This window comes from Gouania willdenowi, unplaced genomic scaffold (genome assembly GCF_900634775.1).
Source record: "Gouania willdenowi unplaced genomic scaffold, fGouWil2.1 scaffold_62_arrow_ctg1, whole genome shotgun sequence".
Taxonomy (NCBI): domain Eukaryota; kingdom Metazoa; phylum Chordata; class Actinopteri; order Blenniiformes; family Gobiesocidae; genus Gouania; species Gouania willdenowi.
In genome coordinates, this window is record NW_021145227.1 from 24,573 (window position 1) to 40,429 (window position 15,857).

The following is a 15,857-nucleotide window of genomic DNA, read 5'->3' on the forward strand; positions in this document are numbered from 1 at the left end:
CGCAATAGGGTCAGTGACCTGAGGAGGAGAGAAAGCCTCCGCTCCCTCCGGCCCCAAGCCACTGAGGAGCGATTGGGTCATGGTAGCCTCCGCCTCCATATCCTCCAGAACTCCAGCAACAACTTCAGGCTCTGACTTAACGATGCCCTGCTCAACCAAACCCTTTGCCAATTGCGCTCTGATTTCAGCCTTCTTGGCACACAAGGGCACAGACACATCAAAAAATTGAGCGATTAGCAACAAATCAGCTTTGGTGCACCTATCCAACTGTTCAAGGGTGGGACCTAATGCGAACTGATCTAAATCTATTCCCATCTCAACATACCCTAGAAAAAGGTCAACCAAACAAATGCAGAGAAAACTCCTTTACTCACCGGAAACTGCCACGTCCACGCGCAAAAAAGTAAATTGGACAAGCCCCCAAAATATGTTATGCACCCGTCTAGGAGGTAAGTACATAACCATATTATGCCGGAAGGAATTTGTCCCCAGTCCCCAAATAAATGATTTAAACAACAGACATAAGGTATATTTACAGTTTATAGTGTTCAACAATATTTTACAAAACAATAAGGAACAAACACAGGATCACAACTAAGGACCAGTCTAACACTCACGTTTCTAGAGATCCAGAGAAATCACTGACAGACAAAACAAAGGCAGAGAAACTGAATAAGGTCATTATTCTAACAAAAGATCTCAGTCTTTGGAGGCTGGGACCAACAAGGTGTGCTGCTGTCAGAGGTTCCCCACCGAAGTCAGCTGCATGCTGCCTTTTATAGGTAGAGGATCAATCAGTGCAGCTTGTCTCCTCCAATCACCCAGCAACACCTGGAACACGAAGATCCACTCACAGCACTCACTCTGGAAAAATAAAAGAGACAGACAAAGATCCACATGACAACAGAGCACTCACTCTCCTCCAAAACAGAATACCAGATACAAACAGCTCTCATTACGGCCACAGTCGTAACACCATTGAACACATTGAAAGCATTGTAATCACTGAAATATTGCAGAAATACACAAAAATATTGATTAAATATTGTCCCCCTACAAACCTAATAGTTAGTGAAAATCTGTTTTTTTATTTTATTTTTGTTTAATTAAAAGAAGGGAAATGTTTCAGGTTCAGAATAATCCATCTTTAAATTAAATATATTTGATTGTAGTTTTATGTGCATGTTGATAATTTGAATGTAGTCCATTTCGTAAAAAGTATTATTTTATTTGATCATATGCCACTTTTTCCATGATTGTACTCAACACAGTAACAAACTAATGTCTACTGTTTTTTTCCTGAGAAGAATTCCTTGTTGTTTTTAATTAGAGGAATAATCTTAGCTGACTTCCATTGTGTAGGAAAAACACATTTTGTTCAACTTAAATGAATTATATGAGAAACAGGTAAAGCAGTTAAAGCAGCTACTAACTTTAACTATTTAGTCTGAATATTGTCAATCCCAGCAGGTTTATCCATGCTGGCCTGTAATAGTACTTTAACATGATTTTCAGTTGCATTCTTAAATTAAAATATACAATTTTTGTCATGCATTATCCCTTTTCTTATTGATTCATTTAATTATTATCATTATTATTGTCTAGGCTCCATGGCTTTTCTCAATTAATTTTTTTAAAATAATGGCTCAGATTATTGTTGAATTAATTTGGTTTGGTTCAATAAACTCCATTTAATTCCAAATGCAGCTTTCAAAAAGGAAAAAAAAATAGACTATAATGTACATTATACTGTGTTGTCATGTTTGTACACCTTCACAAAATTAGTATTTAAAATAACTGAAGATAGATTTCAGATAAACAAACTAGAAAAATATCATTGGACAATGAAATGCTTTTCCAGCTCATATTTAGTCAATAAAAGGCAGTTCCAAAAATCTAAATGTTGACAGGTTGTCATGGCAACTCAGGCTAAGATTAAAGCAGATTCGAACCCACACCTTCTATACGTGCACCATCAGAAAGAACATTCGATAGACATTGACCAGCAGATGTCATCAGTGAGCAACGTTTGAGACCAAAGTGAGTTTCTAATAATGTCAACTTTTATGACTAATTCACTGATTTTACACAATCCAGTGATTATTATATTGTAAATTTATTAACATATTTAATAAATGTGTGAATGAGCTGATACTGTAAAGATATTTGGAACGACAAAATTTAACATTTAGTCTGAATTGGATCATTTTGATACAGTTTTGTGCACACGGTGGTATAGTGGCTAAAGTTCAATTACAATTAATCACAATTACTGAGCCTGAAATAAATAACCTAATAATAGTTAATATTCCTCATGTTAGCTTTCTGTTAGCATCACTAATGCTAAACTAAAACAAATATATATAATCTAATTTAATTCCTATCTATTGGTTACCTTGTTAGGCTTCCTAATCAATGAAAATATAGGTATTAATATTTATGGTGTGGGTGTTTGAGCCTTTTTTGTGTCCGTAGATTTCTATTTTTTTAAAATGGTAAAATGTGTGAAAGCTTGATATGAAACATATTTTAATAATAATTTACTACATATGTGTAGAACTGTACATAGAACTGTAACATGGTTCCCCAGTTTTGTGTTAAATTATAATTGACAATTTTCTATGAAATTTTCAAGACAATTACAATTACTAAGTCTGTCATCTGAACTCAATTACAGTTTAATTACGATTATGACTGCAATACATTTTTTAAATTACAATTATAATTATAGTTACCCAATGATTAAAATAATGAATTACAATTATAATTGACCCTATTCCTGCTTGAAGGTGTGTGTGTGTGTGTGTGCGTGTGTGCGTGTGTGCGTGTGTGAGAGAGATAGCTATGATAAGATCAGTGTGGAGATGGAACAATGTGGCTGTAGTTACATGGCCCAATTGGAATTTTGATCCAGAGGGTACCTCAAAGTTTGGATGAGTCTGTAGTGGTCCTTCTCTGTGACATACTGGTTGTGGAAGAAAAGTCTGATGCCACAAGACACAGTTCTGGACCAATGGGTGTCCGCAGGGTCCATTTCTGGTCCTGGTCAGCTTCAGTGGTTCGGCAGGCATTAGTCCTTGTTCAGAATCAGCACAGTTTTTCCTGGTTCTGGTTTGTGTTATCTTCACCATGGGTCCAAACTGACTTTGCGTGGACTTCTTCAACTTCAACAGCTTTCAGGCTCAGCTCGTGCAGGTTTTTGTTCTATGATGTGGTTCTTGTGTTGAGCTTGTGCAGGCTTGGTTCTTGAAGTCTGGTTTTTGGTTCAGCTCAGTCGTTGGAACAGGAGCTTTTTCTTCTCTGGATGCACAAGCTTATTTCAAGTCTAATGAAATAAAAACACTGTAAAGTTTTAAAGAAAATAAAAAGAGAGTGTTGCGATGAGCATCTTAGCACCAGCCCCAAAATCCAAGGATTTGAATTAAAACGTTTCTATTGGTCGACGTGTTTTCGGGAGCCAATTAGATTTGCTTTGGATGAGTCATGGGTTGTGGTTTGTCAGTGGGTGTGTTCTTATGAGTTTGAATGGAAGATTTTTGGAAAGAGAAATATGTAAATAATTCAGAACACAGTTAGATTATATCTTAAAACAAGATGAAAGCAGAGATCATATTTTCCTGGTTATTCTGACACCAAACATGAAATCCTTTATCCAATATTAATGAGAGATATTCATTAAGAACACTTTGTAAAAATTATTACTTAAAAGGGTTTCCTTGATTTCCTGTGAATAAAGATAGTTAGTGGCAGTATGGAAAAATACATTTCAAACTTTTATCAGAAATTTGTGTTCACTTTTAGAATGTTTCATTGTTAATTGTTGGAGAAAGCAAAGTGTGTCTTTGCCTTTGTCCTTTGATAAACAGGAGGGAAAAAGCATGTGCTCTCCAGGTCCTAAATTCCTGTGCCTTTTGTTCTCGTGTTAGCAAGGAGGGGTAAACACAAACAGGGGATATATTGTTCCTGTAGTTAGAGGGGTGTTGTGGTATCAGCCACAAACATGGTATCCTACAACTCATTTTCTTTATCACTTCATCTCCTCTTTCCTTTTGCATCAGATCCTGATATAAAGCGAAACATGGAGAACCCAAGCATGGAGCAGCTGGCAGAGCCCACCCTAGAGACCCCCACAGCTGAGCTCAGGACTCCTCATCACAAAGATTCCAAGAAAGCACCTCTGAGCTTTAACACACCTGACTACTCTAAGGTAAAGTCCAGGATTCAATTTCCCAAAGGCCAGTACAAGCCTCCAAAGATGCAAAGCAAAGCACCTCTGAGCTTTAACACACCTGACTACTCTAAGGTAAAGTCCAGGGTTCAATTCCCCAAAGGCCAGTACAAGCCTCCAAAGACCCAAAGGAAAGCACCTCTGAGCTTTCCAACACCTGACTATTCTAAGGTGGAGCCCCGGGTTAAATTCCCCAAAGGCCAGTACAAGCCTCCAAAGAGCCGACGCCCCCTCAGGGAGGATTCCGTGAGCCCCCAGGCCCCGTTACCCTTTACATCTCCTGCTGACTTGGTGAGGGAAGTCCTGGACCATACAGCAGATGGATCCTCCTCTTCAGACACCAGTAGCCCTCAGCAGGCCATCACTCTCGTTGATCAGCTACAGGTATCAGTTTTTCTCATTTACATCATCTCAATGCAAATGAATTTGTACAGAACATTTCATACACCAGGCAACTCAATGTGCTTTACATGATCAAAAAGTGCAACAGAAAACATTCAACAGCCTAAAAATCAATAAGAACATTAAAATCATCAGTAAAATCATTTAAAATCATCAACAAACACATTACGTCATCAACATGACCAAAAATCTCTCTCTCAATCATACGCAGTTGAGAAAAAAAGTTCTTTTAACTTTGATTTAAAAATGTTCACATGTGATGCTGACTTTAGCTCTGCTGCAGTTTGTTTCATTTCTTTGCAGCAAAACAACTAAACACAGCATCACCATGGTTACTGTGAGCTCTGGTCTCCACTATCTGACCTGTGTCCATAGATCTGAGAACTCTGGGCTCAACTATCTGACCTGTGTCTATAGATCTCAGAGACCTGCTGGGTTCATACCTGACTAACATCTCACTGATATCTTCTGGACCAAACCCATTCACACATTTATAACCAGCAGCAGAATTTTACAGTCTCCTCTGAGGCTGCCTGGAAGCCAGTGTAAAGACTTTAAAACTGGATTCATGTGTTCTGACTTCTTTGTTCTGGTTCAGACCTGAGCTGCAGCGTTCTGAACCAGCTGTAGATGTTTGATGAAGACCATTACATCAGTCCAGTCTGCTGGAGATAAAAGCATGGACCAGTTTCTCCTGATCTTTCTGAGTCATTAAACCTTTCACTCTGGAGATGTTCTTTAGGTGGTAGAAGATGTTTTTGTGATAGATTTGATCTGACTGCTGAATGTCGGATCTGAGTCAATCAGGTCTTTATCTTTTAAAGATCCAGACTCAGATACTTGCTGACAGCAGTCCTCTTTTCTTTGTTACCAAAGACAATCACCTCCATCTTGTCATGGTTTAGTTGAAGGAAGTTTTCACTCATCCAGCAGTTTACTTTTTCTAAGTAGTCACACAACACCTCAATGTGACCATAGTCATCTGGGTTCAGTGATAGATATAGTTGTGTGTCATCTGCGTAGCTCTGATAATCAACCTTACAGTTGTGTAAAATTTGTCCTAAAGGAAGCATATAAAGGCTAAACAGAAGGTGTCCAAGAACAGAGCCCTGACGAACCCCACAGGACATTGGTAATCTGTCAGATTCAGAGTTTACAATATTTACAAAATAACTTTGATCCTCCAAGTAGAACTTAAACCATTGCATTACTTTAACATTTAGTCCAACCCATGTTTACAATATGTGCAACAAAAATGTATGATCTACAGAGTCAAATGCAGCACTTAGATCCAATAGAATGAGAACAGATACTTTTCCTGATTCAGTGTTCAACCTTATGTCATTGATCACTTTGATCAGAGCAGTTTCTGTGATGTGATGAGAACCAAAACCTGACTGAAATTTATCAAATATTTAGTTGAGAATGTTAAGAATTGACTCAGTTGGTTGAAGACCACCTTCTCAATGATCTTGGCCATGAATGGAAGGTTCTGATTGGTCTATAGTTAGCCAGTATAGAGGCATCCAGTGTTCTCTTTTTCATCTGTTCTTCTTCTCTTCCTACAGGAGAACTACATGGAACTGCTGATTGAGCATGCAGAAGCAGAGAACACCATCGACCAACTGCGTCTGACAGCCAAGGTAGTTAATTTGTTATGTTCATAGTTATTTTGTGTGATTTTGGAATAGTTGTGTATTTTGTTGAAGGTTTTCTATGGTTTGGATGAATGTAACAACATGTTTGTTCCTTAAAAAGTTGTGAGGTTTTCTTAGTTTAACTTCAGATCAAACTGGGCCGTACGTTGCTCCTGGACTGAAATTCAGTGTGCGTGTGTGCGTGTGTGTGTGTGTCCCCCTCAGGTGAAGCTATGCTGGGACGATCTGACGGCTGCTCACTGCGTCCAATCAGCAGCCACTCAAAGCGCCTCCAGTCCCATCCAGCTGGATTTCCCTCAGGCTCAGGGAGCTCAGATGGATGCGTGTTTTCCTCCAGGTCATTCTCCTTTACTTTGTGTTGTTATTAGACGTGTTGATAGCGTTCACGTGTTTCCTTCTGGTGTCCTGATCCTCAATTTCTCCCAACAGGAAGCCTTCCTACACGTCCAGAATCTGATAGTCCTGATCCACAGCTGGACCCACTGCTTGAACCACCGCTTGAACCAGAGCTAAGACCACAGCTGGAACAACAGCTTGAAACACAGCTGGGACCACAGCTGGGACCACAACTAGGACAACAGCTGGGACCACAGCTGGAACAACAGCTGGGACCACAACGAGGACAACAGCTGGGACCACAACTAGGACAAGAGCTTGGACCACAGCTGGGCATCGTTCTCTCCCAACAGGCCAAGATGTTACTCCAGCAGGTAAGGCCTCCATCAGAACTCACTGAGATGAATGTCCTTTAGGACCCTGGAGAGGTGCTCAGACTTTTCTCTTTCAGATGCAGACCTTTGGCGATCTACTGAAGAGTAGAAAACTGAGTCTTGAAAAGCAAACAGAGGTAACACTTTAACTCTTATTTTGGTTCTTTACTCTATACATATTTTACCTACCTGAACAGTGAGAATTAAAGCTACAACGCTGGAATCTTTAAAAAAAACTTCCACTAAAGTAAAACGAAGAGTTATGAATGTAACTATGGTTCTATGAATCTCGAATGACCGTCAGAGGCGGTGCTTTAAGCACTGAATATTCCCCTTTGTGCATGCACATTGTGAGTATGTATATCAACAATGTCATCTGTGACCCCTGGATGACCCAAAGGAAGCTTATATCTTTCCTACAGAATGTTCTTGCGCGCACACAAGGATTCTGAGTGACAAAGAGGTCTGGTGGTCATTTGGGATTCATAGAACCATAGTTACATTCGTAACTTACCAGGGTGATTCTCATGAAATCCTCGTTTCATTGAGTTACAACATGAAATTTTAAAAAGACAAGAACAAACACATTTCTTTTTAGTCATTATTGACAAGGTCTTAAGTGTTTGTGGGCATTCATTTTAAAATATTTACTGACAATTTAGCACCTTTTAGAACATATTTTCCAAAACAAGTCCAAAAAAATCTCATTAAAATTTTTTAAGTTTGATTTCTGACAGTCCTGCACAGTTACTTGAAACTCTGACATGACATAAATATTTAAATGAACACTTGATTTAGACTTATTTTTCTCATTACCACAACACCTTCCACGCAACCTAAAAGTTTTGTTATTTCAATTAAACCTATAAATATTTTCAAAATGATTTGACAAACCCAAAAGGCATAAATGATATATTATACACACACATTTTAAAGCTCCTACTAGATTTATATTCATTAAATTGACATTAAATCATGATGATAAATAAATATACGGTACGATATATAGTAAATACTAAGACGATTAAACATATTTTATAGTTTAACAGATCGGATACAGGTATAATCAATTACATGACAAACATGGACAAAATACATTACACACAAAAATACAGCATTAGAACATATGCTAAAAAATAAATGTTTTAAGTCAGTGACAGTGACTGTCCATTGTACCTAAAGATTCTCAACAACATATTACAAACTAAAAACTCATTTATTTACTTCCTTTTACATTCTATTTACAACTTCTAATTCAGCTGTTTTACATATTTTGTTGTGTACTTTGCCCAGATCTCAGGCAACACACAGAAGTGACGAGCTGGCAGTTTGTGGCTCTGGGACGATAGCTTTAATGTCATCAAAGTAATACCAGAAATTAATTAGCATTAATGTAGCATTAGCATTAACCTAGAAATAGCATTAACGTAGCAATAACCTAGCATTAGTCTAGTTAAGCTAGCATTAGCATTGGGCTAACATAAGCATTAGCCTAGCATCCCACTGTGGTCAGACTTTGCTTTCTTCCTGGAGACGGCAGCTGCCGTAGCCTCTATCCGCCGCTTAGAGACGGGCTGGGGGTGGCTGGCCTGATGTGGGGAGGTCTTCTTCAGCTACTGGGCCTTCCACCCCTGTCAACCTGGCAACAATTACTGCCCGAGGCAAGTAGCTGCAGTTCATGCAGGGTTTGCCTGACAGCACCTCCCACAGGTGCTCAGGAATAAGGCATGTGGGGCATAGGTCGTGGACATCCTCTGGCTGTAAAGAAGCCCCACAAGATGTGCAGATATGAGAGCCATTCATTATAGTTGCACTGAGACAACACTCCTTATCACAGTTAGCACAGCTGATCTAGCTCATCAGAGGGAGGGGGTACGTACGCCACCTATCTGGTATCACCCAGCACTTCTCGGCTTAGCCTGAGCGTGGACGCTGTAGAATGGCCGAGTATAGAGACCGTATACTGGGGAAGGGAGCGCGCACGCTTCCTGCACAGTAGACGCCCAAACATAATAAACAAAAAACAACCACCTTACTGTGGTCCTCATGTGATTTAGCATTATTATTGTTGTGTTTTTGCTGTATTAACTCCAGAAAACGATGAATATTTTCCACATTACACAAAATACATGGTGGGAGGGGGATTCTTTGGTGAAGCAATGAAACATTAAAATGTGGTTCAATGTGATTTCCTGGGACTTTTTTCCTCACGTGTCACTACATCTGCACCATTAACGTTGATAAAACAATAATTCATACAGTATATACAAGTTATAAACTTTAAACAACTCATTTTTTTCCAAAGGGAATCTGTTGTCATGTAATTATAATCGATTGTTTATTAGGAGTTAAAAGCCTCTAAAGTTATTAATGTTTGATGATTGTGACTTAACGTAGTTAGTGGCAGTTTGTTTACGATGGCCGTTTGTGATGATGTCATCAACAGGGTTTGTGTCACCTCAGTGAAACCTTGGACTCGTTGGTAAAAAGTTTCCTCCTGACGAATAAGGAGCTACGCCGCCTGAAGAAGCAGCACAGAGCAGACCTGGGTTGTCTTGACCCCACACGGTAAAAAATGACCTTTAAAATATGAACGCTGTGCCGTCCTGGTGGTTTTAACCTGTTTCCTGTTTGTTTCCTGGTGGTTTTAACCTGTTTCCTGTTTGTTTCCTGGTGGTTTTAACCTGTTTCCTGTTTGTTTCCTGGTGGTTTTAACCTGCCTCCTGTTTGTTTCCTGGTGGTTTTAACCTGCCTCCTGTTTGTTTCCTGGTGGTTCTAACCTGTTTCCCGTTTGTTTCCGGGTGGTTTTAACCTGTTTCCTGGTGGTTTTAACCTGCCTCCTGTTTGTTTCCTGGTGGTTTTAACCTGTTTCCCGTTTGTTTCCTGGTGGTTTTAACCTGTTTCCTGTTTGTTTCCTGGTGGTTTTAACCTGCCTCCTGTTTGTTTCCTGGTGGTTCTAACCTGCTTCCCATTTGTTTCCTGTTTTAACCTGCTTCTCGTTTGTTTCCTGGTGGTTTTCAGGACATTGAAGGCACAGATCTACTACTCTGTGTATCTCATGAGGAAGCTGAAGAAGTATCAGGAGCAGCTCTATGAGACTCCGCCCCCCTCCTTCCCTGTTCAGCATGTGTGCTCGTCCACTCCACGAACCCCCCCACAGGTACCATCCTCCCCAACATTTATCAATATATCACCAGATACATTGGGGGGGGGGGGGGGGGGGGGGGTCACAGAATCAACATTCATGTCAGCATTTAGAATAATGAGCAATCAGAGCATTAACAGGAAACAACAAAGTATTTCTGCATTTTTGTTGTCGTTTTGTGTATTATTGTTGTGACTTTGTGTTTTTGGAATAGTTTTATGTATTTTTTTGTTGTTTTCTTTGTCTTTCTTGTCATTTTGTGTTTTATTGTTCTAGTTTTATGTGTTTTTGGAGTCAATTTGTGTCTTTTTGTTGGTTCTTTAGAATCAAATTGTAAATTTCTGTTTTTATTTTGTGTGTTTTTGGAATATTTGTGTTTATATTTCTGTCATTTTGTCTATTTTTGTTGTTATTTTGTATGTTTATAATAATTTTTTGGGTTTTTTGAAAAATGTGTATTTTTCTGTCATTTTGTTTAATTTTGTTGTCTATTTTGTATGTTTATAGTAATTTTTTGTGTGTTTTTGAAATAATTGTGTGTATTTTCACATCAATTTGTCTATTTTTATTGTTATTTTGTATATTTTATAGTAATTTCTTGTGTGTTTTTAGAATAGTTTTGTATATTTTTCTGTTGTTTTGTGTGTGAAAATAATTTGGCTTCTTTTTTTTTTAAATTTTTTGTGTTTTCGTTTTAATTTTGTATGGTTATAGCCATTCTGCGTGTTTTTGGACTCATTTTGTGTATTTTTTGGGGGACCATATAAAATGATTCTGTGGCCATGAGTTGCCCACGTCTGACCAACAATAAACTATTGTTTATGATGCGTTTGATTGTCCCATGATGACAGATTCTAACACACATATTTAATGAGCTGATTGTCTTCATTCCCACAGTTTCCAGCTGATCCTGGTGAGATGAAGGAACTGAGGTCAACCAGAGAAGGAAGTGACAACGACTACAAACACACACTCACCTCTCACTTCCTCCCACCTCTGAGCGATGCTCACACACACATGGATCAGTGAGTTGGAAATTAGTGCAACTTTGAGGAAAGTTACAGCTTAAATTTCAAAATAAACTCAATAATCAATTCTGTTAGCACGTTAGCACGTTAGCAATGAGGCAAGCTGCAGCAAAGCTTTGGTTAGACTTTGATCCTGGAGGGCAGCAGTTCTGCACGTGTTAAATAATAACTCCCACCTGAGTGTAATGATCGGCTCAGGTGTGTTAGAGCAGGGATTCACAAAAGCAAGCAGGACTGCAACCCTCGAGGACCAGAGTCAAAGCAGGAAAGAAATCAAATGTTTTGATTCCAGTCAGTGATGTAACATCATGGTGATAGGACCCGGTGCAATTTTTTTTTTTTTGTGCCCCCACCCTAAACACAAGTACATGCACACACACGCTTGGACACACATAGGCACAGCAAGTGAAAACTTCCTTCTATAAAATCTTAATGTGTCTGTACTGTTTTATTTATTATTTGCAACTTAACGCCACATTTTTCACAAATGTGTTTTTGTCAACTATCCAAAATCTATGAAAGAGAACAGGTGAACGACATAGTATGTAATAGATCAAATCAAATACAGAAAATGTAAATGTCTGGTGTAAACGCAGCATTACGGTGCCTGGAACCTGGTGCACCATCAATAGTTACGCCTGTGATTCCAGTCTCACATGTTTGATATTTGTCTTTTAGAAGCAGTCAGTCCAGCTGCTTCCCTGGTCCTGTACCCAGCACCACCAGGACCACCACCAGAACCAGAACCAGTAGCAGTAGCACCACCAGCAGTAGCAGGAGGAGGAGGATCATACCTGGAGAGAGGAGGAGCTCCAAAGTTCAATCGCAAGTGAGTCAGCATTAAAAAATGTGTCTGAATGAGCGTGTTCTTCTCAGGTGTTTATCAGTCATGAACCCAACGTTAATGAAAAAGCAACATTTCTTATCCATTGGAAGTCTAAATGTGACTGTAACATGTGTTGGCTCCGCCCTCAGGACGGGATCATCTCTCCAGAACTGGACACTAGCTTCATTAGATCAGAGAGCAGCCCCCTCCCCCCTACTCCTGTCCACCAGATGGCGACAGAGAGGTGAGACCAGCAACATACATGTATTTTATTATTATTACGTGATGAAAACATGGAGAGATATTCTCTTTTACTTTGAAAGGACTGCTTTCAATCTAAAGCTGACTACATCCTTTTGTCCACAATCCTTACATTGAAATAAATAAAACAAAAAAATACAAAATCAAAAGAAGAAATAAGTAAAGAAATTAGGTATTTGATATTATCACCATCCTTTGGTACCAATTCAATAAATATCAGAGTTCTGATTTATTGTGATTCTACGGAAGCAGATTAGGGCCAATTTTGATAATGAAAATAATTTTGGGCAAATCAACATTAAAGTTGAAAAGACAAAATTAAAGTTGAAAAGACAAAATTAAAGTTGAAAAGACGAAATTCAATTTGAAATTTCAAAAACGAACTCAAAATACAACATGGTGATAAAAGTCAAAGGTTTACTAATAAAGTTTAAATAATTATTCTCTTCATCAAAGTTGGCCTTAATCCACTTCTATACAGTTCAATAATAACAATTATTGAAACTCACTGAGACATTTTTTTACAGACCACGGGAACATAAACGACACTGCATGTAGGGTTAGAAAAAAATAAATGAATATATTGATATTTATTATCTTTACACAAAATAAAATTGTGATATATACATGAATCAATATTTTTCCCCCTCTCTTATTAAAAAACCTGTTTATTTTCTTATTAAAATCTATGGAGGAATTAGTCATAAATAAATAAGTCCCCTTCAAAATAAAAGCAGTGTTTTAATGTGGATATGGTGTTGTTTTGGACTTCCTGTGATTGCTGAGTCATGGTTTTGTCCTCCAGTGTCCGATTGTTCCGCTGTGATTCCATTGAGTCCATCTCTGCTGAGGAAAGCTCCAGGAATCCTCCGTCTGTTTTTCACCCGCCCACAAACGCCAGCACGGCTCAGCAGGAGAAAAGTGGGAGGAGCCGCAGCCTCTACTGCTCGTCACCGCAGCGTGTCACATGCAGCAGTAAGAACAGTCATTTCCCCTTTAACGACCCTCATTTATCACCCGTTCCTACGCTACATCTGGGCCGTAGCACCACACTTTGGGCCCTGGGTACTAACCCTCTTCTTGGGCCCCTACTGTAAGTTATGTGCACTTGTGTCTGATTCCAGGGATGAGATCCAATGTTCAGCCTCCTGCTCTGATGTCCAGATCCACTCAGACCTCAGCAGCAGTGGAGAGGAGCAGCCGGACGCCACAGCACCGTGAGAACCTTCTTTATTCAACCAGTTCAGAGTTCTCAGTGAGAGAAACGTCTCTGATTTATATCAACTAAACAGCTTCCTCACATTCACATCAGGGAAAGGAAACCAGGAGAGACACTGGTTATGATGAACATGGCAAAAATCATCATGAAATCTGGTGAAAAGAGGTTAAAAGTGACAATAATGGGTCAACATATAAACATTAGGTGTAAAAGTGGTAGAAAGGGTTTATAAGTGCTGAACATGTCTGGAAAGTGGAAAAAATGTGTAGAAAAGACATTAAAATGTGATGCAGAAGTGTCAGAAATGGGAGTAATGTAGCAAATATAAATTAAAAGGAGCAAAAATATGGAAAGAAAAAGTGATGAAAATAGGTTAAAATATGGTGAGTTTGGTGAAGTTACAGAAAAATGATAAAAATAAGCAAAAATGGGCTGAAATTGTTCAAAAGATATTCACACACACACACACACACTTTCTTCTGACTGAGCACTCACTGAATGGAACTCCTAACCTGCTTTATGATTGGCAGACTGTTGCAGAGACTCCGCCCCTCATCGGGTCAGACCAGTGAAGAGCCAACACAACCGTGCTCTTTTTCTACGCCACTTTCTGCCAGGGTGTCCACCTCAAAAACTGTAAGTACACACACACACACACAATATACAAAATAACTCCACAAACACACAAAACAACAAAAAGACTCAAAATAATATGAAAAACACAGAAATGGATTAGAAAAATACACAAAGGAACAAAAAATGTAACAAAACAATAAATAATTAATCCAGAAATACACAGAATGATGTTATGACTTCACAAACACAACAGACACACAAACCATTAAAAAAATGACTCCAAATATGCAAAAAAACAAAAACACACTATCTGATTGGTTGTTATTCTAATGACTGTAGATCATGTGACCCTCAGATCAGATACGATCAGTTTTGTGGATCGCTGCGTTTTGTTATTTTTGTAGTTGTTGAGTTTGTTTTTGGAACAATTTTGTAAATTGTTGTTGATCTTTTGTATATTTTTCTGTAATTTTCTATCTTTTTTGGAGTTCCTCTGTATTTATGTTTGTTTTTTATTTGTAATGAGTCGTTTTGTGTATTTATTTATTTCATTTTAATTTAGTGTGTTTTTGGAGTATTTTGTTTACTGTTGCTGTAGAAAAAGGTTTGTTTACAAGTCCCTCCCTCACATTTAGATTAAAATAATAGTGGCCGATGATCTGGATGTTCCCCACCCTGCACACAATGAGACGCTCAGAAGATTAATAAATAAATAAATAAATAAATAAATAAAGTGTGCTCATATGTGTGTATATATATATATATATATATATGTATACATATATATATATATGAGCCTAAACATGATCAGAAACTTATTCCAGAAAAAAATGTCTTTGGGTTTGCCAGAAATTCTAAATATGAAAATGTGGTCATGATCCACTAAATACTGTTTATTTCACTTTACAAAGTGAGATTGTTTAAAATGTGTGTTATCAATCATTATGATCTATAGATGTTTTTAAATAGTTTTCTAAGTTAAATGTTGAAGTGGGACAAAGGGTTTGAGAACCACTGATCTAAACCAATAACAGACTGTGTTGTGTTCCTCTCAGGTTCTACCCCTCCCCTCACAGCGGGTCACGGTTGGGGTTCAGAGGTCACACTGGCCACGTCCTCATTGGACAGAGCCATCAGAGCCGCTGAGAGCATGAAGAGATCGTCCAGTCGCATGGTTGACTCTCTGTCTGCAGGCCTGCACCTCCGGCAGCACCTCGCTACCCCGCTCTGGACTCAATCTTGATGATGTGATCATCCAACAGTTTAAGAGCTTTCTCAGTGTTGAGGATAGAGAGAAGCGTTTGATGTGTTCCTGCACTCAGCACTTCCTGTCCTATGGAAAAACGCTCATTTAAATATGGCGTCTATAGTAGTGGGCGTGCACTGTAACGTTTCTCACTCAACGTTCTTGAAGCCAAAATACGACACTTAGGGGCGTTTCCATCTTGCAGACTACTAGTGGCTCAGTGTTAGTGAATCTGGGTCATCAATGGTCCAACTTATCATCAAGTCCAACACCTGGTGCTGATGGTGTGAAGAAAAGCTGAAAGAGCTGATGGAGAATCACACGCTCTCAGGAACATGTCCTACCTTTGGATCACGTTGGAAGAAGTTCTGGACCTTGAATAACTGTTGTTACTTGTGTCAATAAACCTGCCTTTAGTTTCATTTATTCTTTAGTTTTATTCCTTCTCACTGACCTCATTCCTGTTAAATTACAAACTACGACTGTTAAAGATGGTGACGAGGTCTTTGTTTTTTAAAGATTGTGTGTGTGTGTGTGTGTGTGTGTGTGTGTGTGTGT

At 38.7% G+C, this 15,857-nt stretch overlaps 1 protein-coding gene across 1 annotated transcript; it reads left to right on the forward strand.

Moving 5' to 3' along the window:
• The first annotated feature begins 1,990 nt into the window (after nt 1-1,990).
• On the forward strand, nt 1,991-15,199 carry LOC114460731 (uncharacterized). The gene is made up of 15 exons (XM_028442638.1): nt 1,991-2,040; nt 4,059-4,612; nt 6,199-6,273; nt 6,493-6,625; nt 6,718-6,998; nt 7,076-7,135; nt 9,445-9,566; nt 10,020-10,158; nt 11,041-11,168; nt 11,850-12,000; nt 12,147-12,241; nt 13,064-13,233; nt 13,383-13,475; nt 14,008-14,113; nt 15,109-15,199. Exons 2-15 carry the CDS (start codon nt 4,079-4,081, stop codon nt 15,197-15,199), a joined length of 2,178 nt encoding a protein of 725 aa, XP_028298439.1. The 5' UTR covers nt 1,991-2,040; nt 4,059-4,078.
• The last annotated feature ends 658 nt before the right edge of the window (nt 15,200-15,857 follow it).